Source organism: Cygnus atratus, chromosome 10 (assembly GCF_013377495.2).
Source record: "Cygnus atratus isolate AKBS03 ecotype Queensland, Australia chromosome 10, CAtr_DNAZoo_HiC_assembly, whole genome shotgun sequence".
In the NCBI taxonomy this organism is placed as follows: Eukaryota; Metazoa; Chordata; class Aves; order Anseriformes; family Anatidae; genus Cygnus; species Cygnus atratus.
Window position 1 is genome coordinate 12,903,839 of NC_066371.1, and position 27,389 is coordinate 12,931,227.

The window sequence follows — 27,389 nt, forward strand, 5'->3', positions numbered from 1 at the left end:
CGAGTTTACTGTTCTTCCCTAGCCTGCTACAGTCAGTCGCTGTGGCATGATTTATTTGGAGCCTTCACAACTGGGCTGGACACCACTTGTTACCTCTTGGTTAAGTAAACTGCCTGAACCTCTTAATCTAAAGGTACATCAAGATCTTCTGCAGGGACTTTTTGATTGGTTAATACCACCAGCATTACAACTCCGTCAGAAACAGTGCAAGGTATTGTTTGTAATTTTTTCCTGCAGTAGTTAGGTATCCACTTGCATTCTTGTTACTTGGGTAGTGAGAACTGTTCTCTCTTGACGAGGATAATTACAGTGTCTATGCAGCAGCCACCCATTATTTTGGGAAGTGCAACTTTTGTGTCCGGTGTGAAAAGTTGGAAAGAGAACATTAGGTAAGATGTGTTGTAAGTTCATCATAGTTTCCACCTTGTTCTTTTCAAAAATAAATTAATCATTCAAAGTATTGAATGGAAAGTCACCCTTTTTTTGCATTTTTGGTGATGGTTTTCTGTGTGTGTTGTGTTTGGTTTTTTTTCTCCTTTTTTTCCTTTAAAGATGTTGTTTTGAATAGAGAAAGCACTTTTTTAAATTTTAGGGAAATGTACATGTAGTTTTTTTGCAAACTATGCATTTTTTAGTGCATGCTTTTTAGTGCATGGGCTTTTGCTTGTTCATTGTTGTAGTTTTTTCTGTGTGTTTTCTTTTATTTTAAGATGTAAGAATAGGATGGCCCATGGTAGCCATGAACATGGTTAACAACCTATATGTTGTGACATTTCAAGGGTAGAGAGAAGTAAATGATCTTTTGAATGAAAATCAGTGAAAATCTTGCCTTCGAGTATTTGTTCTGAATTAGCTAATCGTTTAATTACTTTAGTATTTTGACTCCAAAATGTAAGCTAACTTAACTCATAAAGTATAATACCTCTCCTTTTGTATCTCTTAGGAACTGGTACCTACAAGCAATAGCAATATTGTAGTAGCTCTTACACGGCTTTTTGAAATGTTGATTTGTCAACCTGTACAAGAAGATCCCACCAACAAAAACATCCATGTGTGGATTATGGTTGGTTTTGTGTGTTTTTTTTTTTTGTTTGTTTTTTAAACATGCTGTAAAATGTGTATGTATCTGTTTCTGCATATGCCTGTTTTCAAAACTAATTGGACTAACAAAAACAATTTAGTTTAGGAGTAAAAGATATGAGAAACAACTTTGCTTCTTTGTTGTTCCCTTCCCACAAACTTTGGAAGTACCCAGATGTGACAGCAGCATTACAAGTAACAAATGAGATTAGATATTTTACTGTTTTTCCAGCTATCTGGGATAACTACTGTTACCAATTGACTTGTTTGAGCAAAATTTCCTTGGGACAAGTTTTCTCTAGAAGTTATAGTAGGTGGACCCTCTGTCTAACCTTGTTTGGTGGTTCTTAAGATAGATGGGGAAAAAAACAAACACCAGAATGTAGGAGCCTGTATTTAAAATTGAATTTGAAAATTCCTAGATCCTGGTTTGCAGTTAGAGAATCCATGAGACCACAACTGAGCTATTCTCAGGCTCTGTCTTGTGACATAATAATTTACTCCATGGCCTCTTTTTTTTTTTCCCAAGTTGGTTTTAGTTTGTTCTGTCATTACTCAGATTTCTAGATTTCTTTAGACCAAGTTTATTCAAGGGCAACCTGTAACACCTTTATGCTTAAATACTTTTCAGAATTATGTTTGTTAATGAGATTATACAGTGTTCAGATTATGTCATCTTTTTAGACAGTTGCTGATCTTTTTGCCTTTGCAGGGTTGCTTTGCTTTTGCCACAGTCTGGTCCATTGGTGGAACTTGTGATGGTGATAGCAGAATTATTTTTGATAGTTTCTTGAGGGAAATTTTGGCTGGAAAATCTGGAAGAAATCCTGTACCAAAGGTAGTGGCAAAATGGGAATGTCCCTTTGAAGAGAAAGGCTTGGTCTATGACTACATGTTTGAGGTAAGATTGCTTGCTTCTGTCTTGATTGAAGTAAATTTTTACAGTCTGAAAGGAAGGAAAATAGAGGTAGATGTATATTTTAACTTTACAAAGATTGTTGGATGTTGTAAAGTGTTGGTGTTGAATCAAATCCTATAGTGCATATTTCATTTATTATTATTTTTAAAATAGTAATATGCTGACCAGGTTTTTTTTTAGACAATACCTAGCTGTGCACATCAGTTATGGTCCCTTTTTAGATAAAGCTAAGCTGACAGGGTCAAGTCTGGTTTTGCATAGAAGGAAAGATGGCTACTTTCTATACAGACTGTGTCTGTGGGCAACTTGTTTATGTTACAGTTGTGTTTATCGTATCCATTGGAAATGTTAGCTTCTACTTACTGTTTTAAAGTTAGGCATATGTTTTTTTTTTTTTTTTTGTGGTCTGGTTGCTTTTTGTTTTGTTTTGTTTTTTCTTTTCCAAACCAAAAGCCTTAATTTTACCTCTGTATTTTTTCCTAGCTGAAAGGCAGAGGATGTTGGGTTCATTGGAATGGATTTATTAAAAATATTAATTACAGTGATAAAAACTTGAAGATTCAAGATATCATAGTCCCAACTATGGATACAGTCAGATATAACTATTTGATGGAACTATTCATTGCCCATGGAAAGTAAGTAACTTCAATACAAATCTCAGAACAATTTGCCATATGTAGAAACATCTTTTACTCTTTCCATTGACTTCATGTTTTTTATCCAGCCCTCAAGGTTTGTTTGGCCTGTTAAAAATAGGCATTTATTATGAAGAATACAATTTGTTGCCTTAAAGTCTAGGTTTGTTTTGTTTTGTTTCAGTGAAGTCCTGTTATAATTCTGCTTTAGTGTGTTCATTCTGTGTCTTTCTGATGATTCAGTTACAACAGCTTGAGGAATTTTTTTACTCTTTCTTCTTTAGTACTGAAATATGTATTTTTTCTTTGATTTGTCCTAAGTTAAAATCAATTACATTATATATATGTGTGTGTATAAATATATTATTATATATTATTATACAAAAGAACAAAGTTTAACAATTTCAGGTTGAATTTCAAGGCTGAAAGTTTTATGAAGTTTAAATTACTGAAAGACCTATCAGGAGAAATTTAAGTTCCACGTACGTCCATATATACTCCAAAGCCAGTAGAATGAGAGAATGAGAAATGTCTCTTTCTCCACCTCTGATCCCTTTGTCAATTACAAAGAGATTGTGTGAATGAGTATTTTAAAACATTATAGCTTCTTTTTTTAAGGCATTTAATATTTTTAGAGATAGGAGAACTTAGAGCCTTTGTCTTCTAGTTGCAATTAATTTGTAGTTGTTTAGATTTCTGTGGTCCATGCTTTCTTTTCTTTCTTTCTTTCTTGGTGAAGACCACTGCTTTTAGTGGGACCAACAGGTACTGGGAAATCTGTATATGTCAAGGACAAGTTAATGAACAACTTGGAAAAGGAGCGCTATTTTCCCTTCTTCATTAATTTTTCAGCTCGAACCAGTGCCAATCAGACTCAGGTTGGTAGAACAGACAATTTGTGCTTCAAAAAGATGATCTATATGAATATTTAATCAGTGTTCTGAATATTCCTGTCTGCATTGTAGAACATTATTATGGCCAGGCTGGACAAGAGGCGTAAAGGAGTCTTTGGCCCTCCAATGGGAAAAAAGTGCATTATTTTTGTAGATGATATGAATATGCCTGCTTTGGAGAAGTATGGTGCACAGCCTCCTATAGAACTTTTAAGACAGTTCTTTGACCATGGAATTTGGTAATTATTTGAAATAAAAGTGAAAAGTTCAAGTTGCTGCATTTGGTGATATTATTATTCTCTTGAATTTTCTTTTCAAAACTTTCTTAAAATACTTTGTAAATTTTATGATAGCTTTGGTTTATATGAAAAACATATTATTTAAAGTTGAAGCAACTTTATGTTGCTCTTTAAGTGATTTTTCAATTTAGGAAATTGATAATCAGTTTGGGTTTTTTTTGTGCATTGGCTATTGCTGAAATTCAGTATTTTTACGTTTAAATAAAATCATTCTTTAACACTTTAATTTTTCTGTGTCAGCATTTATCTTTGTTTTTATTTTTTTCAGTGTTCTTTGTTACTTGCCATTCTCTTCCTCCTCCTCACAGTGAATTGGCAGACCTATTTTTTAGAATGCAATTATATGTAACTTTTGATTTTACTCAATACATTGTTTTTTACTGATATCCAAGATTCTCTTGGTCATTAGAATATTTTTAATTAACTTTTCTTTTTTTTTAATAACATTGAAATCAGATCTGGTAGTAGGCATGAAGAGAAACAAGCTGTATCTCTTCCTAGCTTTTGATTTTTTGGCTCAGCTTTGATTGGAAGATTGAACCAGGTGGTCTCCTGGGGTCGCTTCCAGCCTGAATTACTCTGTGATTCCAGGCATTTCTTGAATACTGTTACGTTTGTGATTCCAGGCACTGCTCAAATGTCTGATACTCTTGAATAGAGAGAATATATATTTTGCCACACTACAGTTTTAAATATTTGTTTAAATATTTGTTTCAAAATTTCAGATCAGGTTTTATTTAACCCTTATTAAACAAATAATCTTTCTTTCAGGCCAGCTTGATGTGTTAAGATGAGCTGGGGAATAGTTAGTTACAAGACTAGTCTGGGGTTTTATTGTTTTTTAGTTTTAATTGTTATATTTTCATATGTATGTACATATGTTATGCACATAGAGCATTCTGTAGTATGGGTGCATTTAACCTTTAACAAACGTGTTATGTCTTTCTCTAGCTAAATGTCACATTACAATTTATTTTGAAGGTATGATTTAAAGGATACATCTAAAATTACACTCGTTGATATACAGTTACTTGCTGCTATGGGGCCTCCAGGCGGTGGGAGGAATCCTGTTACTCCTCGATTTTTGCGACACTTCAACATTTGCACTATTAATTCTTTTAGTGATGAAACAATGGTCCGCATCTTCTCTAGTGTAGTAGTTTTCTACCTACGGGCTCAGGAATTTCCTCCTGAGTTCTTCTCAATTGGAAATCAAATTGTCACTGCCACTTTAGAGGTAAGAGGAGAGTACCTTAATGGAAGTTTCCTTTAGTTTGTTTAGTAAAATTCCACTAGGTCTATAATAATTTAATTGGTGAAATAGAGATTTTAGATATTTTGTTCCTTGTTATTTTTAACATACAGTCTCATATGCTGTGATAAAATTGTCTTAGCTTTATGGCTGCAGTAACTTTCTTATTCTAGGAAAAGTCTTTTTGAATGTATATTAATAAGGGCTTCATGGTACCTATCCACATACATCAAGTAGGTCAGACTGCAGTCTCGTTGGTGTTAGACAGGCACAAGAAGCTATTTCATGCAAAGGCAAAATGAAAATAGCAGTTACAACACTCCCCAAATCCTTCTTTGAGAGACTAAGATTGAAGAAATCATCCTCTCCACTTCTGTGGAGACTCTTCCAACTTCCATGTTGCAGATTTTGGCAAGTATCATATTTGCAAGGTATCACGTGCAAAAAAGAAATGGCAATTTGTGACATCTTTGCAAAGAAGCATCAAGTTGAAGACATCATCTTACACACACATATAGCTTTAACAGCTTATGTAGCCCAAACTAGTAGCAATGTTAACAAATCTAATGCCTACCATTAAGTATTCAAAATTGAAATGCATCAGGTAGCTAATTTGACTGGTGAGGAATTCTGACAAAAAATCCGATTAGCTCCAAAGGCAAAATCAAGTGGCTCAGGTTTCACAGGGGACGTGAGTTTGGAATTATTAGCGAGTGACTTTCTCTTCTGCTGCAGAACTGAGGCCTTTCTTACATGTACACACTAGTTCTGCTTATACCCAAGGCTGTATTCAAGACTGAATCCACCTTGTTCCAAGGCCTTATAGAGCTGATATTTTGGAACTCCTGTCAGATAAGACATTCAAAGTGTGAATGATGAGGCTGACTGAATATTGCCACTGGAAATCTCTTTGTGCTTTCAGTTTATCCTTCTAAAAAAAAGGAAGAAATTTGCAAGAAAGTTTTGCTTCTTTAGGCAGAAAATAATAGTAGCAGCCCAGTACAGTTATTACATACAGCTGTTTGAGTGCATTTGACTATATATGCTATTTAAACTGTTCACTGCTGTCAGGATAGAGAATCTATTCTAGCATGGATTTACATCCAAGTAAGTAGTATCTTCTGACTCCTAGGATTAAAGTGTAATGGAAGAACTAGGCTTTGGATATGAGATAACAGGTGAAATAAGTGTGTAGACAGTACCATGGATATAGTATGACTGTTAAACTTTTGTTTTAGCGTTTTGTTTTGTTTTGCAAGTTTAATGTTTGATAATTTTCTTCACATATGAGTACACAGAGACAGATCAAAAGTGTACTCTGCTGGCATTCCCTTAACATGTTACGTATGTTAAATGTAATGTCAAATGACATTATTTCCATCATACAACATAAGCTATTGACAACTGATGCATTCAAAATTACAGTAAAACATCATCAAAAATACTTTTCTTAATCTGACCATTCATCATTTTTGTGGGTTTTCTTTTTATTTTTGAGTAATTTGTAGGTATACAAACAAATAGATTCAAACACCTGAAAACTAGGAAATTAGCATTAAATAACTGATTACTTATCCCATTTGGAAATTTAGATTAATATTGCATATATGTTCCAGAACTTCATGAGAAGAATCCAATATATTCACAGGACTTTGAGATCTTTAGACATTATTAGGATTTCTGAAATGCGTGAAATGTTTTCCTTAGAAAAATACAATTTTGGAAGAAAGATATTTTAAAAGATTTATTATAATAATACAGTCAGTGTTAATGTCTTGTCAATTTTTGATCATTTTTTTGTTTTTATTGCCTTTAGGTGTATAAGAAAGCTATCAAAAATCTTTTGCCCACACCAGCCAAATCTCATTATACATTCAACTTGCGTGACTTTTCACGTGTTATCCACGGCTGTTTGCTCATTAAGAGAAATTCAGTTGAAAGCAAACACATAATGATTCGTTTGTTTGTACATGAGGTATTTCGTGTCTTCTATGACCGTCTAGTGGAAGACAATGATAGAGCATGGTTGTTCAATTTAATTAAAGATATTGTGAAAGAACATTTCAAAGAAGCATTTGATTCAGTTTTTGCACATCTGAGGCAGGAAAACACACCTGTGAGTATCTCATTTAAGCGGTTGCAAAATCATTGTTTTTGTTAAAAATTTAGGACTAGAAAATTTCTCTATCACAAGTGAGATTTTGGATTAAGTATGCTTGAAAATTAGAGTTGAATTTGGCAAAATGACTTTGGAAAAAACGAGTGAAAATGTTTGGAAGGTGTTTGACTGTCATATATAAACTTCCTTTTCAAAATAACATTTAATTTAAAATGTAACTTCCAGAGACCTGATTTACTGAGAAAAAAGACATTCCCTTTTTAAATCTAGCCCATGTTTGAATTATCATGTGGTAAGCTGCGTTCTGTAATGGTAACGACATTTTAATATTTTGAATGTTGTATAAGTCATGTCATATTCCTTGACCCCCCCCCCCCCCCATTCTTTGCTGTATAGAAGAAATAACTTTGTGGTCATAGTTGCCCATTTCATATGTTGAAATTTGTGAAACATACGTCTTACAAATTTGGTATAAGCTGGCAGTTACTATCATGAGACTATAAATGGCTAATCAAGACAATTATGTTCAAGAACAAATTTTTTTTGAAAGAATATTGTTTAATCTGGGAAATACAGAATTTTGAGGTGGGTGTTGTTTGTGAGTTAAAATATTTCAGAGTGCTTGTTCTGCTCTCTTGAGTATTTGTCTAAATTCTCCTTTCTTTCCTAAAATTCCTACTGAGAAATATTATTATTAAACACTACTTCATAATTTGTTGTATATATACAATAGGTGACAGAAGAAAACATGAGAAGTTTGTTTTTTGGTGACTACATGAATCCAGAACTTGAGGGAGATGAAAGACTTTATGTTGAAATTCCAAGCATTCAGCTGTTTGGTGATGTTGTAGAGCAGTGTCTGGATGAATATAATCAAACGCACAAAACAGGAATGAACCTTGTGGTTTTCAGGTGTGTACACTCTGTATTATAGTAATACAAAGAGCTCTGAGCAGTAGTTGCTAATTCAGCGTATCCAATTTTGCAGGCTGTGTTTTTTGTTTTGTCCCTTTTATGTGTTCCTGGTATTCCACTTTTTTGGATGGAAATGAACTAATTTTTCTGTTATGGCTCTGCATTTTTCTATGAGAGAGTAAATAATGAGAAGGTTTTTTTTGTTTTTTTTTGTTTTTTCCTGAGAGACTCTTTGAATGTATTCTTCAGCTGTTACAGAAGCCTTGTGCGCCAAATCTGGTGGGTGCTTGACTTCTGCTGGGCTTCTGTTACCAGTGAAGACTGATGTCAGTTTAGCCTGCAGCCACCTCCCTGTTGGTAGAGGTTACTGTCCCGTCATAATTGCCAGTGTAATTTGACATGTAGATGATCTGTGAAGATGACTAGTTCGTTTACACACAGTTTATTTAGTCTAAGTCATTTTGACAATCTGGGTTTGTAAGTACCTCTATTATATACAACTGTACTGGGAGTGTGAAGAGCTGACAGCCTCAGATTGAAGGCCTCTTCCTGAGCATAGAAGCAATAACCCAGTTACCTCACAGAAGGGCAGCCAGGAGGAAGGAGAAACATGTATGACTTTAGCCTTAGAGACCCCTCTCATGGATAACATCCTCATTTGACTACAATCTACAATTTCTAATCAATCAAAATGAACAAGACTTCTTTGAAATGCTTTAACTATTTTTAAGACTGCTTGGAACTACTCAGCTTACACCCTGTGCTTAAACAAGGTCTGCTGTAGATCTTGCTGCAAATTCCAAAATAAACCATGGTTGTGTTTCCACAGTAGGCAGGGCTCTCAGTGATGTGCAGGTACTGCTTTCTGAAAATGTTGTTCCCTTCTCTATTTCACATATAAATTATAAAACATTTGTTTTTGATTTTATTTTATCGTGGTGTATATAACTCCCTTTCTCACCCTCCATGTGCCTTCAGAAATTTGTTTTGGAGATGGTACTTCTGTACATTTTTAATGGGTTTATTGGTGCACAGATGTATATATATTTCTGCCATTCTGGTAATTAACACATTTCAAATTTAGGTATGTGTTGGAACATTTGTCTCGTATAAGCCGTATACTGAAGCAGTCAGGAGGTAATGCTTTGTTGGTTGGAATGGGAGGAAGTGGACGTCAGTCTTTGACTCGTCTAGCAGCATTTATGTCAAAAATGTGCGTTTTTCAACCAGAGATTTCAAAAACCTATGGCACAAATGAGTGGAGAGAAGACCTGAAAGTGAGTATTAATAACCTGTTTGCATTTTGACTTGATTTTGATAAAGGATGTTTCAGACTATACAATATTTTAACTGTCTTGCATTTTTAGAGGCTGCTGAAGAACACAGGTGTAAAGGGCTTGAAAACTGTATTCATAATCACAGACGCACAAATTAAAGAAGAAAGTTTTTTAGAAGACATTGACAGTGTCCTCAACACTGGGGAGGTACCCAATCTTTTTGCAGCAGATGAAAAACAAGAAATTATAGAGGTATCTTTATAAATTCTCTTATTCTCTGTCATTTCCCATTTAAGCTATTTTATCAGTTCAGTATGAAGTATGCCTTAATTCAAAGTGGCTTTTGGATATATGCATTCAATTTTGTGAGTTTTTTTTGAGATTTTTAGATAAATCAGCTAGTTATTAGTAAGCTGGAATAGCTTATGCCTACTACAAGCTTTAATTCTGACCTCATACTCTGTTCACAAACCCATTAAGATGTCCACATAGGGAACGTTGTTCACAAATATGTTAATATGCTGGAGCCATAGTTATTTTTTGCATTATATTGTGCAGAAGAAGAATGTACCTCATAATGTTTTCATTGATCCATTCAGGACAAAGATGTATTTTGAGAAAAAGACAGCCTGTCTTTGTCAGTAGACTCTTGTGGTCTAGGGCACTGTTTGACAGCATTTCATAGTCTTGACACGTCTGATCAGAGAGAAGCTGGGGGAGGGTGCTCCATGAAATCAGGCTTAGAAGTAAAGATGCAGTGTACTTGGGCAATAAATAAATAAATAAATATAACTTAAATCATGCTTGGAATTTTCAAAATAGCAATCACTGGTTGGGGGAGGTAGGGGCATCAATCTCTGTATATCTCAAGTTGCATACATGATGTGTCCCTTTTACAATTTTACAGTTTGTACAAACATACCCAATTGGTGTATGCTAGCACTTGGTAGCTACCTATAATATGCCAGCTGGGACAAAGTTACTTGTTACTCATTTAAATCTGCTTCATCAAAATATTTCCACTTTATTGCTACTAATCTGATTTTTGTCATTTATTTTAATTGCAGGGTTATGTAAAGCATACATGCTCTTGTGGTGGAATAAGTTGAGTTGTAGGGAGTTACAGTAAGGCCTAAGTGTTTCATGGATTGTTAACTGAGGATAATACTTTCATGAAGTAGTCTTTTTTTTTTTTTTTTTTTTGAGAGAGAGAGGGTTTTTTTGAAATAAATCAATAGAATATGTTTGAAACTTGAATATTCCTCTCCAATTAGGTAAATACAGCATATTTTAGTGTAATATTAATACTGAAAATGTTCTCAGTAAGTTCATGTCTTGAAGTGTTGTTTAGGGAACTTATATAGCACTTAAATGTAGATGAGAACAACATGTGTTTTTGTGTAATGGGAGTAGTAATTTGCCTCATCTGTTCATATATCCTAAATCTGTTTGAGTGACTGAAGATGGGTTGTAATTAAGTCTAATTTTATTTGTTCATCACCTGAAGACTTTGGTCCTTTATTTCATGAGGGAGCTAATTTAAATTTTTGATTTTCCAAATGTGTCTTAGCCATCTGTCTTATCCTAATGTGTCTTGTCTATCTGGCACTTGGAATCTATTTTTTTTTCCAATTTTTGTTCTGATGTATTCTCAGTTGTTCAGCGCAACAGGTGATCTTTTCTAGAATTATTTGTTAGTGTCACAGATTTACAGTAAATGTACTATTTACTCATATTTACATACTCATAAATATTTACAATATTTATTCATTTACTTATTCTCAACTAGTACTTAGTATTCATTCTTTCTTTCTAGTTTATTCTACTTATTTCATTTATTAATTAAAAAAAATATTTCATGGTGTTACTATCATTAACAGGATTGTTAAAGGACTTCAGAAGTACTTAATGAGAAATTATATAACAGCTTTTACCCTATGTATCATTCCCAAGGGTGTTCGTACACTAGCTCAGGCTGGCAATAAACATGAAGAACTCAGTCCCTTGGCCTTATTTGCATTTTTTGTGAACTGCTGCAAAGAAAATCTCCATATTGTGGTAGCATTCAGCCCAATTGGAGATGCTTTCCGCAATCGTCTGAGACAGTTTCCCTCACTCATCAACTGCTGTACTATTGATTGGTTCCAGGTATGTGGAAATATTTTTGTTTTTTTTTTTGTCAATGAACTATATCAGTTTTTTAACCATGTCTGTGTTTTCATGGTATAGAATTACTCTGTTTTTCAAAATTTTGAAATAGCATAGACAGTTTTGGTAATATTTCGGGAGCTCTTTGGTGTGTAGTCTCAGTATTTCTTGAACTAAAGAAATTCACGTTTTGTTGCTACAAATTTTACACTTCTACAGTAGTGAGTAGTCTCAGTTTGGTGATGGTAATTTGTCATTTTTTTCATAATATATATGTTTTAAAGGACTAGAGAAAACATTTCAGTGTGATTGCACAATGGTCATAATTTCTGCTGTCTGTTAAGCAAATGCAAGTCCTGTTGGAATACTGTAAGTAAATCTTTTATATCAGAATAAAACTTGGAAAGCTACTGATCCTTGCTAAAAAGCAAAGTTATTTGCAGTTAAAGTACAGTTAACTTTATAGGTTGGCTTGGTGCTGAAGTCAATTGATTCATCTACCAAAGGATAACATAGATGCAGAAATGTTTGGATAGCGTGACAATATTCAGCTTTTAACTAGAAGATCATCCAGGAGTCACCAGAACAGATTGCATGGGTAGCGACCTTGCTGCCTGATGTAACTCTCATATCAGTTCATCGTTCTTGAGTCCTAGTTGGGACTAGCGTGTCTCATACTGGTATTTCAAATGGTGAAAAATCTCTTTAAACTATGAAGACCGCTAACAGCTAAATTTTACACATTCTTCTCTCCTCATTTCTCCATCAGCCATGGCCCGAAGAGGCCCTTGAGCGTGTGGCAAATAAGTTCTTAGAAACACTTGAGCTCACAGACAGTGAGCGTCAGGAGGTTGTGCCCATCTGTCAATACTTTCATACTTCAGTTCTATCACTTTCCTCAAGGTCAGTCTGTTTCTTTTAAAAACAACACATTAATTTCTAGAAATATTAAGAAGAAAAAGATTATGCTAATGAAAGGAGTAAAATGAACATCAGAGAACTCAAAAATTGATTTATAAGGGGCAAGAAACAAGATAGGTGGCTGAGTTTCATTACTACTCATTTCTGTCTTATAAATTAATGTATAATCTTTGTCTGCCTAAAATATATAAAATTTTGGAAACCATTTACTTCTGTTAATTGACAAATAGTTCATTGCATACCTTTTCTACCAATAGTTAAGCCAATAATAATAATAATAACAACAATTAAAGGTATTCTTTATTTCTAATAGGTTTTTTCAAAGTCTCAAACGCCATAATTATGTTACTCCCACTTCTTACCTTGAACTTATTGCTGCCTTTCGGAAACTTCTGACTGAGAAACGAGACTCTGTAATGACAGCCAAGACGAAATACGTGAATGGACTAGATAAACTAGCTTTTGCTGAATCACAGGTGATTTGGGACGGAAGTGGAACTGAAAATACAGAGTGGTTGGCAGAAGCAGGTCTTTTGCTAGAGAGATAAGTCAAAAGCACTACTTCAGATCTTTAAGTATGTGGAGGTTTAGAAATGGATTAAAATCCTTAAAATGGGGAGCAACCTTAATTTTCTGGTTCCAAATCTGGTTAAAATTAAGAAATGATTTGCATTCTAGCTTGGGTCTGTGTGAACAAAATATTTATTGTTTAAAAAATATATTTTCTAACAATGAGGGGCGGTACATTTCAGCAAATATAAAAGTGACCCATACTGTTTTTTTATGATATATTATTTTTCTGTTATACCTAATAATTTGTGTGATTAATTTCAAACAAATTATCTCAAGATTCTGGTCAATCTTAAACAGTAAAAATACAATAAATTTGTTTTGCCTTTTTTTCTTGCATTCATAGCTGTCATGTTAGAGTCCAAAGGCCTCTAAGCATGCATTTCTAAGCAGTATGTGAACAGAGCTTCCCTTCCTAAATAGTTATGTGAATGTACTAAAAATAAATGTACTTCTTAAAATTAGTGATTGTACACGAGATAAAAATAAGTCTCTGAAGTGTTTTGATTTGAAAACAAATGTTTTTTTTTTTCCTTCCACCAGTAAATTAGTCATTGGATAAAATCTGGGTTCTAAATAAATTGTTGGAAATTATATTTTGCAATTCAGAATCCTGGTTAATTCTTTTGCATATGTATAGGTTGGTGAGATGAAACAAGAGCTAGTTCAGCTGCAGCCCAAACTGGAAGAGGCTAAATTGGATAATGCAAACATGATGAAGGTAGAGTTGCATAAAACATTTTATTTTTAACACAGGCATGTGCATATGGATACCACATATATATATATATATATATAATTTCACCTTCATAGTAATTAGTTTTGAATGAGGAATCTAATCATACAATGCAGTTCTGTGTCTCAGCTGACTGTTGACAGATTCTAAAGAATATGCCTACATATGGTTACCGATATGTATCTTTTAGAAAATAAGAGCTGAGTTCGTGTTTTTGAGCTTCTTGTTTACTGCGGTTAGCAGTACTGTAAAATTTGCAGCTGTTTGTGCTTATATCCTTTGAACTGGAAGAAAATTTTACTTTTTATCTAAAATACATATACAGTCAAATGAATATACAGTCCTTGCCTAAGCTACGTGCTAAAGGATGTTAGAGAAACATTCACGCTAATAGGGGTTAGACTGGGTTTCTCACAATTATTCACAAACATCGTAGTTTTTCAGCATACAAAATAAACAAGGTAAGTATTGCATGGTTTGTCTTTGTGTGCACAGGGATTATACAGTTGATATTTAAAAGGATCCTAAAAAGGAGTAACTTCATAAAAATTTATTGGGATTTGGGAACAGTCTCTTAAGTGTATTTGAAAACTCTGACTTGAGAAAAGACACTTATCTGGTATGTTACTGCTGCATCACAAAAAAGCGAAATTTGAGTAACATTTCTGTGCACCTGCTTCTGGTGCTTGTAAGTGTTTTTACAGATACAGTGGTATGTCTTCTACCTACTATAAGAAACTGAGATTTCAGCTCCACCACTACCAGCGAACAGCATCTAAGAAAAATAAATACCACTTCTGCAGAACTGAAGAGGGAGTACTTGGTTGAAGGGTTGACTTGTCCCTGAACATAAAATAAATTTCTGTAGTCAGTATTACAAACTGAAGCTATGAAAACTCACTGTAAAAGCTAGTCATTTTTGAATTACAGCCTTATGCACAAACTTGTTTTCTTTCATGAACTTTGAACATACTTTAGCTTTTATTGATGGTAATCTGATTTCATGCAGTGTACCTACTGTTAAAGATCCATAACAATGCTGCAAGATCCATAACAATGCTAAGAAATAAATTATTCCATTAACGTAAATTGAAAATACATGAAAATATTGAAATACTGAAAAATAAAAAGAGAATATCAAATTATTCCATAACTGCTAACCTAGGTAATCTCAATTTGTTTCATCATTCAATAGGAAGCTCACCCATATCTTTTTCTTTAGACTATAGAGATAGAATCTGCAGAAGTAGAACAAAAAAGAAAAATTGTAAAAGTAGATGAAGAAATTGCGACAGAAAAAGCTGAAGAAGCTCAGGCTTTGAAAAATGAGTGTGAAAGTGATCTGGCAGAGGCGATCCCAGCACTGGAGGCTGCACTTAATGCTCTTGACATTTTAAAGGCAAGCTAATCTAAACTTCAACAGTCAGAAGAGTTACTTAATATGATGATACTCTTCCATTTATTCGGGAAAGCATGCACTGAGATGAAAGGATATTAAAAAGTACTAAATTTCCTGGGCTTTGGCAAAAGAGATATAATACCTGTTAACAGTTATGGTTCAGTAGATGTTCATTCCAATGTACTCAGATTACAAGAGGGGGGTGGGGAGGGGAGGGGAGAGAGGGGTTGTGCATTAAAAATTTTTTTTGTTCCTTTGCAAGAAAGTCCACCTCTGGGGAAAATACCCAAAACCTGAAGTTATCAACAGTGGTATCAGCTGAATTTTCTCTTTCAGCTAAGTTAAAGTTGACCACCAATGTGTAAGAAGGCCTATGTTTGTGGCTAAGAATTATCTGGATCTTTAAGTGAAAGGTTTCCTCTTTGTCATGACTTTGTCATGACTTAGGCATGATCTGAAAGCAGTATATTTTACAAAGTCCTGCAGGACTTGCTTTGTAGGAGTTATGAAGTATATGAGATGTATATTAGATGATGCTTATGAAAGCATGTAAAAGAATTCTGACCTAGACTTTTAAAAATATAATTTTAGTTAATCATTAGTTTACAGTTACCAGTATTGCTTTCATTTTTATACCTCTGCATAGGATAAATTAATGTTTTTTTTTAATTGCCTTGCTAATGCTGTATCATCCCTTCTAAAAGTCCTTAAAGTCCTTTATAATTATGTTCATTGGCAATGGTGCTGTAATTTCCTTTTTTTTTTTTTTTTCTGTTCATTTATCTTAGTGGTGAGAAAAGCATAACATCATTTTTTTTTAATGTGATTTTTATTTTAGCCTTCTGATATATCAATTGTCAAATCAATGAAAAATCCTCCGTCTGGTGTCAAACTTGTCATGGCTGCTGTCTGTGTTATGAATGACATAAAACCTGAAAGAATTCCAGATCCTTCGGGGACTGGAGGCAAGGTAATATGACAGACTTCGAGTTTCAAATAAAAGTGTAATTCATGTTCTTTGTCACAGCACAGGACACTTGTTCAATAAGTAAAATAACCTGAGATCCAGTAAAGTAAGGAAGTATTTACAGCCTCCATTCATTATTTTGCTGAAAACTATGCTTCAGACATCTTCAGTGTCCAACTTACATAATTTGGAATTCTGAAACATGCAGAGAGAACTCATGTAATTTGCTTAACTCATATATAGGTAAAGAGATAATAATTCTTCCTTGAGTCACTGCCTGGTTTTTAGATATGGTTGGGGGAAAATATTTGATATGATAGACTTCATTCCTGTGTCAATGAGATACAAGATCATCCGTATTAAATATACATGAGCTAATTAGAAAAGGTTTCTCTTTTTTGTGTGTGTTTGTTTTAAAGTTTGAAAAGTTATTTCCTGCTTTCTTTTGTAGATTTTAGATTACTGGGGTCCAAGCAAGAAGCTGCTTGGTGACATGAATTTCTTAAAGGATTTGAAAGAGTATGACAAGGACAATATTCCGGTATGGTTTTTGTTTAAATTTTCAGTAGTTTTTGCCATGTATATGTTTTCTTCCAGGGGGAAAAAATTAGAAAATATTATATTAGTGGTCACATTTGGCCTGAATTTGTCAACTTATTATGACCAACAATGTTTACAAGATTACAAGGCAACTTTATAGGATGAATATTGTAATGGCAAATGAGTTAAATTTTCTCAGGGTGACCCTTGTAAGTGGCATTTCAGAAGGATTTAAAATTCCCTTTGGGAGTTTCTAAGGCTTCTATTTTGCCTATTTTCTATTTGAATGAAATGTCCTTCTGTGCACAAATTTTTCTAGCTTTGCAATTTATAAGTACTATCTCATAAAAAAGACATAAAAATAACACAAACTGTCATCTGTCTTACCCAAAAATGGCCATAATTAGGTGCCTTGAAAAGAATAGTGTGTATGATACTTTCACCAAATATTTTTCCACCCTCCCACAATTTAAATGAAGGATGCCCTAAGTTAGGTAGTTTCTGTGTTTAGTAGCTTTTGGTGGATCACTCTTCTTTAACTTCTCTAGTCCCCTTAAGATCATATACGCTTTCAATAGCCACAAGATCTTTTCATAAAGCACTCCAGAAGTCTATTTTAAGTGATATGAAAAGCTGTGTTGTTTCTTCTGAAGCTTGGTCCTCTTAGCCTCATTTCATGTATTTTGTTTTGGTTTTATATTTATTTATTTATTTATTATTTATTTTGTAATGACAGTGAACATTTGATCCCTGTCCAACCTTTCCATGCCTTTTTTTTTTAAGATAGTTTTTCTCAGTCAATTATTCCAGAATTATAATGTTTTCATTTTTTAAAATAACTGTCTACATTGGTTCTTTTTATAATGGTTGTTTCTAATTGTGTAATTTTGATTGAATGCATGCTGAAAAAATGGGCAATATTTTTTTACATATACTAGAAGATACACAATAAACCAGGAAGTGTACTAGCTACATAACTTTAAATTATGACCTTCTCCCCCAAAGATCATATTGTTCAAGAGTGTGATTCTTGCAGTTTTCCAAGTTCAGTAGAGATTGAACTTGCTTTGCCCTTTAGAAAGCTGGTCCCAAAAAGTAGGCACAAGCAATGTAATTCATTCAGATCTTGTCTTATGTTAGTAGATACACATTCTTATAGTCAATCCCAATAGCTGTGTCAAGAAATGATAGCAAATAATGAAATTAGCATGTTTTGCATCAAGGGACAGTGTAAATTATGGCTTCTATAAGACTGTAATGCTCTTAACGTTTAAGTAACTGCCACATGGAAGATATACTAATTGTGTGATTATGAAGGATAATGATAGGATTAGGATGAAAACATGAAGGACTGCAAAGAGTGACAGGGAAATTTGAGGAAACAAATGAGAAGTGGTTTCTACAACAATTAATAAATGCTGAGCAGTTCTTTACTATTTTGGTGTATAGAGAAATGGCAATCAGTGTCAGCATTAAGCCTTTGCCATATGAAAACTTTAATGACCTGTAATGCATTCATTATCCAGGCAGCTGTCATGCAGAAGATTCGGGCTGAATACCTGACTAATCCAGAGTTTGATCCACCAAAGGTGGCTAAAGCTTCCTCAGCAGCAGAGGGTTTGTGTAAGTGGATAATGGCAATGGAGGTGTATGACAGGGTTGCAAAGGTAAGTTTTTGATCCTGATCCCACGGTGATTATGAAATTTTTCCTTTGCTTGGTATCTTCACCTTAAGCATTGTTATTAAATAATAAATATACAAAATGTGCATTTGTGTATTGTTTGCAATTGAATAGGTGGTTGCACCCAAGAAAGATCGTTTGAGAGAGGCACAGCAATCCTTAGCAGAGACACTGGAACTTTTGAATAAGAAGAGGGATGAACTTGCAGCAGTCGAAAATCGTTTGGCTGCTTTGGAACGAACCTTTACTGAGAAAACTGAAGAAAAGGCTCGTTTAGAATTCCAGGTTGATCTGTGTGCTAAAAAACTAGAACGAGCAGAGAAGTTGATTGGAGGCCTTGGTGGAGAGAAATCAAGGTCAGGTTAAAGTTCAAATGTCAGATATAGTATCTATTGTAGAAACGTTAGTTTCTACATCAGTTCTCTGAGCCTTTAATGCTGTATCTCTATCTGAAGGCTGTATAGTTTGGGACTGTAACTGTTTGGGCCCTTGAAAGATCCTTAATTATTTGTAATATAAAAATGCAGGCAGCAACATTGGGAGAATTGTAGAGAAAGTCTTCAAAATGTGAAGAAACAACAATGTAATATATAGAACAACATCTCTCTATATAGAGATACAGATATAACATGTACATACATATATGATATAAGAACAACAAAAAGGTTGATGTTTGTCATCAATGCCATAAATGTGGAGGTTTCAGCACCATTTTATTCTTTAACGTCTGCTTGTCATAGATGGAATAACGCTGCAAACGATCTTCAAGACGCATATGATAATTTGACAGGAGATGTTCTGATATCAGCTGGTGTGATAGCTTATCTGGGAGCATTTACTGCTGGATTTCGACAAGAATGTACGAAAGATTGGAGCAAGCTGTGCAAGGTTAGAACATTATCTTATTTTTTAATAGTGTTTTTTTTTGTTGTTGTTGTTTTTAGACTACTGCAAAAGGCTTCATAATGTGGGCCTAAACCTAAAATCCCTTTTAATTTGTTTATTACTAGCCTAATAAAACTCATTAAAATAAGTGAGATAAATTCTGATAATCCAGTATTCTGTAAATTTAGGCTTCCCTGAATCAGTGAATTTACTTCAGGCTTAAAGTAGCATATCTGAAATTGAGAGCACATCATTGACTTTGTGAGGCTTGATTATTATTTAAATATAATCTCAGAATTTTCTCTCTTTTGCCTTTAAATGGAAGGATTAACTTTAAAATCTCTTTAAAAAACTCTTAAAATGAAATGCACTTTGCCCGTCTGAATTGAAGGCATTTAATAAAAGATGTAAAGAAACATGTAATAAAAGTTCACTTTTTTTCTTTCTTTCTTTGTTTCTTTCTATTTTTCTTTTCTTGCAGGAGAAAAATATCCCTTGTTCTGATAATTTCTCTTTGATCAATACTCTTGGTGACCCAATAAAAATAAGAGCCTGGAATATTGCTGGTTTACCAACTGATGTCTTTTCTGTAGACAATGGGGTCATTGTTGAGAAGTCAAGACGTTGGTAGGTGACAAAAAGGTTTAATTTTCTAATCCAAACAAAAACAAGATTTCACTTAAACACACGCAAACAAACAAAACAAACAAACAAAAACCTTAAACATCTAGAGACACTTTAGCCTCTGTAAATACAATGTACCAGAAAGCAGAACTGGAAACCTTTTATCCTGGTCCTGTGAATTTAATAAATTTGAGAGGTATTAGACTAGAGGAATTTGAATATGTAGTTACTGGAAGCTTTCTGGAGGTGCAGTGCTCCTGCAGGGGTGTGTTACTGGAAGTTACTGGAAGCTTTCAGGAGGTGCAGTGATGTGAAAGCTCCCATTAGCTATCTACAAATTGTCTGCACTCAGCTGGAACATAAGATTATAAAACTTCCTAGTAATGTTCCTGTGATCTGTGTTATCTTAAGAGTCTTAACTATAGATTCAGATTGCATTTGGATTACAGTGTGTAATTCCATTCTTTGAATGTTACTTAAATTCTCTGAAGGGTGCAGTAAGAGGAGATGTTTTATGTTGTTCATTCTTGACTTCTATTAAAATACAGAAATATGGATAAAATCAGCAAGAGTAAAGGGGAACAAATTTTGTTCAACAAAATTAAAATAGTCATCTTGCCCTGCCCTTCTTACAATTCCAGCCTTACACCAACTAACACACTAACGTCTCAGATTCAAATTGCAACTGATTGTTGATTTTTTTTTTAGGTGCAAAGATATGTGAGAGAGAACTCAAAACTATCAGAATTTGTAAAAATAAATTTAATTTAAAAATATAGATAAATAAACGGTAATAAATGGTGGTAATTCTAGTGGAGGGACAGAACAAGATTTTCATAGAATTCTGCATTCAGGTGTATTTTATGAAAAAAGTTATGAACGTTTTTTGAACCCCTTAAAACTATTTTTGTTATTACTTTTCAAGTTGTGATAAAACACTTGTACCTCCATTTGTCAATGAAGTTCTAAAATAACTGAAATCAAGATTTTATCACTTTTCCCTTGACAACCTGACACAGAAGCATTTTAAGATAGCTTGAAATTTCTGCAAGAACTGAGAAAACTGTCTTATATATTCTAGGCCATTAATGATTGATCCTCAAGGTCAAGCAAATAAATGGATCAAGAATCTTGAGAAAGAAAACCGCCTGAATGTTATCAAGGTCAGTGACGCAGATTATATGAGAACCCTGGAGAACTGCATTCAGTTTGGAACTCCACTTCTGCTGGAAAATGTTGGGGAAGAACTAGACCCATCACTTGAACCTCTGCTACTTAAACAGACTTTTAAGCAAGGTACATCAAAATTAATTTTGAACCATGGATTACATTACTGTTCATCTTTTAGTCTATGATATTGTCTGGTTTACTTCCTGGTTTACTGCTACCTCCACAGTTTTCTTGTGCTTCTCTGAAACTTGTTGAGTAGCTGTGACTTTGGTTTTCAACTTTTCTTTCTCTTTTATCTGGAAAAAGACGGAAAATGCAGACAAATGCAAGTATGTGTTCAGCCCTTCTGAAATAAAAAGGGGAAACATTGAAACACTGTTCACTGGAGTTTATTTCAGAGAGAGAATTGAAGGAAAGGGTAGTCCCTAACAATTCAGTATTTGAGAGTAATTTCACTGTTCTCAATTACCATCTCTGGTATTGTATATGTACATTGAAAGTACAGTAGAAATTGGATTGAATCAGTTTGAAAATTTCACTCAATGTGAAAATTTTGCAGAGTATCAGATTTATTTATTTGTTTTTACTTTTCAGAAAATTGTCATTGAAAAGAAATTTGCTTTTAATTCATCATAGAAATAATGTTTTTTCTATAAGCAATTGACATAAAGTTTTTCTTAATGTTTCTGATCTTAACTTTAGGAGGCATGGATTGTATCAGGCTTGGTGAGATCATTATTGAGTATTCCAGTGATTTCAAGTTTTTTATTACCACAAAACTGAGAAATCCACATTATTTGCCTGAACTTGCTACAAAAGTTTCTTTACTCAATTTTATGATAACACCAGAGGGACTTGAAGACCAATTGCTAGGTATTGTTGTAGCGAAAGAGAGGTAAGTGTCTCTGTATGGCAAACGGCCATTTAAAATATTTTATGGCATAATTCCAAGGAATCACAAAATCACACAGAATCACAGAATTGAAGGGGTTGGAAGGGACCTCGAAAGATCATCGGGTCCAACCCCCCTGGCAAAGCAGGTTCTTTAGAGCAGGCTGCCCAGGTAGGTGTACAGACGGGCCTTGAATATCTCCAGGGAAGGAGACTCCACAACCTCCCTGGGCAGCCTGTTCAAGTGCTCTGTCACCCTCACCGTGAAGAAGTTCTTTCTCATGTTCGTGCGGAACTTCCTGTGCTCCATCTTGTGGCCATTACCTCTTGTCCTGTCCCCACAAACCACTGAAAAGAGGTTGGCCAAATCCCTCTGCCTCCCACACCTCAGGTATTTATACACATTGATGAGATCAAAATGGAAACGAGGTGAATTTGTTGTAAAGCATAATGAATGTTACGTGTTGTAAGTGTTGCTCAGTAACAGCTTAAAAAAAATTTTTGGTTTTCTAAGTTGTCCTATACAAAGTTTACTAGGACTTCACTGAAATGCAAGTAGATTATGTCACGTTTACTGTGAGGTAAGTGTCAACAGGATAATCAAAATAGCAGATGTAAAATCATTGTGTTTTTTTTTTAATGGCAGTTTTCTCCTGTAATATTCCTTGATTGTTTAAATAATATTAACATAGTTTTCTGTGTTTAAATCATTACTGTGTTTTTGCAAGTCGATTAAGCTGCCAGACATAGGTGCTGAATTATTAGGATTTAGTTTTAATTTCTTACGAAATAAACACAGAGTACCTCTGAAACTTAATACAGGTCTTATCTGAACCTTCACAGAGACATAAAGTAGTTTCTGGGTCATACAGAATTGTCTATGCAATTGGGCTAAATTCTATTTGCTAAAAAAGTGCTTCCAGGAGTAAACTTACTCCGCATATCACACTTTTTTTTCAGACACCAGAGATATAATAAAGTAAAACTTGGATGTGCCGACATTTGTAAAGTGCTAAGATGTTAAAACTCAGTAATTCATTTCCAAATACTGAACTGAAGTTATGCAAAGAAATCTGTACTCTGTTATAAATATATGCTCAACAGTAGCAACCCATTTAAACTGATGAGAATACTCACAAATATTTATGGTGGGAACAGAGAGTTGTCTTCATGGGCTTCCTTTATAGTTAGTGGAAGATGAGAATTGACTATGTTTGCTATACGTATGTTTCTTCATCAGACCAGAATTAGAAGAGGAAAGAAATATTCTCATCCTTCAGTCTGCAGCCAATAAAAAGAATCTAAAAGAAATCGAGAGGAAAATTTTAGAAACCTTACAGTCATCTGAAGGGAATATTCTGGAAGATGAGAGTGCTATTGAGATCTTGGATTCTGCTAAAATAATGGCTAACGAAATCACAAAAAAACAGCAGGTAAGGAATGATAATGTTTTTTTCCTTAATAATATGTAGAAATTAAATGTAAAATTTGCAACTAGCAAAAGAACTGTGGATTAGATGCAAGGAAGAAATTCTGTGCTTGTGAAATATGAAGAAATAAAGTTTGGACTATTCTAGAATCTCCACAGGTTGTTTATTCAGTCTCCAATTTACAAATGTTTTGAAGAATACATATCTATCTGAAGGACTGAATAAAAAGTGGCAAATCCTGAAGTTAAGGTAATATGTTAAGCTAAAGAAAGGGCCTAATTTTAAAAACAAATAGAAAATTCAGACACATTAATAATCTGGGTGATTAATATAGGTATGCAAGCCTAGATTCTTTTGTTATATTTAATGCATAAAATACCATCTAAAGTCAATGAGAGCCAAATAATAAGAGAATAAAGATGTTTTTAAAATTACTATAGACTTAACAGAAATCAGAATTTCTTTAAACTGATGTTGTCCTTTTGTTAATGCCTATTAAGGGTAATCTTAGAACATATCTAACAGTTTAATTCTGAAAAACCTTTTTATATTCAAAGTATTATTTTGTATAAAGCTGATTTATAGTAGAATAAATAGAGCTTAAATACATGAGCAGTCTGAAATTGCCCATGTTTTTTAATATTGCAGAGATAAAGATTGATACAGTTGCTGCTAAATGATGCATCAGAACTGTTGTGCTGTGTTTGTCCTTTGTTTTGACTACCGCATCCTGCAGTATAGATAAATAGATTAGGCACTACTGCATTAAAGTTCTCATTTTACTAGTGTAGGCATCACCTATTGTGATTGTGCGTTTTGGAACATTAAAGTTGTCTTACTGTGGTGTTAGAAAGTGCTGTGTAGAAATATTTTAATGATGTTATTAGATAGGAACATTTTTGTTCCAAAGAGAATATTGAAAGATTGTCTTTGGGAAAAAAACTTGAAATTACTATTGATATGTAGGTTGCAGAGAAAACGGAACTTAAAATAGCTGAATCTCGAGAAGGCTATCGACCAATTGCAAAGCATTCATCGGTGCTGTTCTTCAGTATTGCAGACCTGGCAAACATAGATCCCATGTATCAATACTCCCTTAGCTGGTTTGTTAATCTCTTCATCAACTCTATTCATGATAGGTAAATACAGTATTTGTGGTGTAAAATAAGATGTTTTCATTCTCTTCTGAACAGTTCCCTCTGTTTTTAAACCATTTACCTCTCAGCCCTCTTTAAATGTAGGCTTTTGAAACAAAATATAATTTGTTAGTAAAATAAATGTTCTTTTTAGTCACTGTTTGAGCAAATCATGAACTGTAAGCATGCACTGGAGACTAATACTTAAGTATTTTTAAGAATGTTGCTTATAGAAAGGGTGTTCACTATGAACACTACAAGAGTGCTGCCACCTAACTCCAGCAAATCAGTTCATTATTTTGCTTGGAACTCTCAACAGAGCTGTAAAGCATTGAGTATAATTGAATTTGGGGGGAAATGGGCATCTAAGTCCCTTGTGGAGCATGCAGGCTTAATACGATTCATCCACAAAGTTAGATTTAGATTCTTAACTGATTTGCTTAAGTTATTAAATCTGAAGTGTCACCTTATCATTTGTTTCTTTTTAGTAACAAATCCAAAATTTTGGAGAAGCGACTTCGATACCTAACTGATCACTTTACATACAATTTGTACTGCAATGTATGTCGGTCACTGTTTGAAAAGGACAAACTACTATTTTCCTTTTTACTCTGCTGTAATCTTCTCATGTAAGCTCATTTTTCTGAAGTTTTTAATAATAGAAACCAATGATTTTCTCATTGGGGAAAAAGTCAAGAATATTTGGGGGTTTTAATACTCATAATATGTATACGTGGAAGATGTAGGTACATGTACCACTACTATAGCCTTTGGGCACGTTATGGAAAAAATGTTTGTGTTCATCTTTAAACCAATGGCTTTGTCACTGATACATCTTTTAAAGAAAATACATCCCTTTAAAGAAAATGGATAGTGCTACGTCGTATCAAAAGCTATTGCTATTACTTAAGACTAAGTTTATAAATAGAAGTCTGACCACTATTGTGCCATTCTAGCAACTTCTAGGCTTTTGTCTTTTTATTTTTTTTCCATTTTCCCTCGTCTTCCTCTTATACCCTTTTGCATCCATCATGAGATCTCAATTGTAGTCTCTCTTCTACTGTCTTTTTATTTGTCTTCCTGTGCTTTTTTTTTTTTTTGTAATTTTGTGCTAATACATTCTGAAGGGAAAGATAAATTCAAAATTGCATGGTCATGACTATAATGTGCATATCTATTTAATAACAGTGTGTACACACCTGTATATGGACCATTCTTCCTGGCCCAATTTGTTGCTTTATTGTGTTCCCAGAATCTATTTTTTCTATTAAGCCTTTAAAAATTAGGAATAATAGCACTTTTTAAAAACAAATATGTAGATATATACTTTTAAATCTTGAAACCGTTACTGTAGTTGTTATCAGTCATTGTTTACCATACAATTTGATTGTCTAGAATACTGTGATCTGATCTCAGCTTTTACTGCAGTAGAAGTATTGCTAAATGGTAGTGAAGTATAATTCATTAAAACAACTCTTTGTTATACAAAATTATATCTCAATAACAGAATATTATCCAGTTCTTTTTTTTTTTTTTTCCCTGCTTGGAATATAGGGCTAAAAATGAAATTGAACGTCAAGAGTTTATGTTCTTACTGACTGGTGGTGTGGGTCTCAAGAATAAAAACAAGAATCCAGATCCGTCTTGGCTACCAGATAAGAGCTGGGATGAATTATGTCGTGCAAGTGAAATCCCAGCTTTGAAAGGACTGAGGTATAGTAAAATGATATGAATTATCCATAATTGTTCTTGACCAAATTACGCATAACATGCTGAAAAGAAATGTTCTAAAGTGGAGTTTTTCCTGAAATACAAGAAGCCAAAAATTCATGCCATCATCCAACACCTATGATTCTTTCAAGTACCACACAATGCTGGATAGAAGAGGAAGCAGAGCTTACTGTCAACTCAGAACCTTTCAGGTGAAGTCTTGTATTTCTGCAACAGCATGCTGGGAAAAGAGCTTCATTCAGCTGTTGGATTATTTTCTGATATAGATGTATTTTTGATAAACATCAAAATACACTCCAGGTATTTGCAGTAATTGTAAGCACTTTTTCCTCTAGGAATAACGTCACTGAAAATATAGGCGAATGGCAAAAAATTTATGACAGCAAAGAGCCACAAAGCTTTCCATTACCAGAACAATGGAATAATACATTAAATGAATTACAAAAGATGATAATTCTTCGGTGCTTAAGGCCAGACAAGGTAAAATGATGCATTATCATGTGTTTGTAGACTGTTGCAGGTCTTGTACCATAGTTTGCAATAGTTGTTAAAAGAAAATATGAAGAACAGATTGGTTATTAAGAAAATAAATGCTATTCTTATTTTTCAATTAAGCAGTTAAAACACCAGAAGCATCATCTGAGATATTCTGTTTGATGTGATTTTAATGCATTTTTCAGAGTATACTCATCATTACAGTTTTCTTCAAGTGCTCATTTGTGTTCAGCCTGTTCTTTGATGCGCCCCATATACATAAGAGCAGGACATGTTAACAAGAAGAAATGCACAGAGTGTCCAGTACCATGTACTTTCATACTAAGGGTTAAATGTCAATAGAGAAATTAAATGTGTTGAACAGCCAAATAGAACTTTTAACACATTCTTCCTTATTTCACTTAGCAAATTGTATTGTGTGCTGTTTAGTAACAACCAATGTTAGGATTTAAAGTACGTGTTGCAACTGCTTATTAGTGAACATTAGTGTAATTATTTGTAATTAATTCTAAGGGGGAAACGTGCTGGTCCTTCACACTAGGCCTCAATTAAAGTTTTAATGTGATTCAGTATTGCTCATATTACCTTCTATTTACTAAAAACATTTTTATCACCTGTGGGGGAAAAGAAAAAAAAAGAAAAGAAAGGGAGGGGGTGACAACATGAGCTGAAACC

General features: G+C 33.9%; 1 protein-coding gene across 1 annotated transcript in view; it reads left to right on the forward strand.

Annotated features, from left to right (window-relative positions):
• The window catches only part of DNAH12 (dynein axonemal heavy chain 12), a 68,810-nt gene that overhangs the window by 31,304 nt on the left and 10,117 nt on the right, over nucleotides 1–27,389 (forward strand). Inside the window, exons 34-62 of the mRNA XM_035546969.2 lie at nucleotides 23–211; nucleotides 944–1,063; nucleotides 1,793–1,981; nucleotides 2,483–2,634; nucleotides 3,374–3,512; nucleotides 3,600–3,766; nucleotides 4,808–5,063; nucleotides 6,895–7,194; nucleotides 7,931–8,109; nucleotides 9,197–9,389; nucleotides 9,480–9,641; nucleotides 11,343–11,537; nucleotides 12,307–12,440; nucleotides 12,772–12,934; nucleotides 13,669–13,749; nucleotides 14,987–15,163; nucleotides 16,002–16,133; nucleotides 16,582–16,671; nucleotides 18,197–18,337; nucleotides 18,467–18,708; nucleotides 19,093–19,240; nucleotides 19,719–19,864; nucleotides 20,943–21,157; nucleotides 21,734–21,926; nucleotides 23,163–23,355; nucleotides 24,319–24,491; nucleotides 24,977–25,117; nucleotides 26,043–26,201; nucleotides 26,555–26,699. Of these exons, the coding sequence (XP_035402862.2) occupies nucleotides 23–211; nucleotides 944–1,063; nucleotides 1,793–1,981; nucleotides 2,483–2,634; nucleotides 3,374–3,512; nucleotides 3,600–3,766; nucleotides 4,808–5,063; nucleotides 6,895–7,194; nucleotides 7,931–8,109; nucleotides 9,197–9,389; nucleotides 9,480–9,641; nucleotides 11,343–11,537; nucleotides 12,307–12,440; nucleotides 12,772–12,934; nucleotides 13,669–13,749; nucleotides 14,987–15,163; nucleotides 16,002–16,133; nucleotides 16,582–16,671; nucleotides 18,197–18,337; nucleotides 18,467–18,708; nucleotides 19,093–19,240; nucleotides 19,719–19,864; nucleotides 20,943–21,157; nucleotides 21,734–21,926; nucleotides 23,163–23,355; nucleotides 24,319–24,491; nucleotides 24,977–25,117; nucleotides 26,043–26,201; nucleotides 26,555–26,699 (4,914 nt within the window). The remainder of the gene's footprint in view (nucleotides 1–22; nucleotides 212–943; nucleotides 1,064–1,792; nucleotides 1,982–2,482; nucleotides 2,635–3,373; nucleotides 3,513–3,599; nucleotides 3,767–4,807; nucleotides 5,064–6,894; nucleotides 7,195–7,930; nucleotides 8,110–9,196; nucleotides 9,390–9,479; nucleotides 9,642–11,342; nucleotides 11,538–12,306; nucleotides 12,441–12,771; nucleotides 12,935–13,668; nucleotides 13,750–14,986; nucleotides 15,164–16,001; nucleotides 16,134–16,581; nucleotides 16,672–18,196; nucleotides 18,338–18,466; nucleotides 18,709–19,092; nucleotides 19,241–19,718; nucleotides 19,865–20,942; nucleotides 21,158–21,733; nucleotides 21,927–23,162; nucleotides 23,356–24,318; nucleotides 24,492–24,976; nucleotides 25,118–26,042; nucleotides 26,202–26,554; nucleotides 26,700–27,389) is intronic.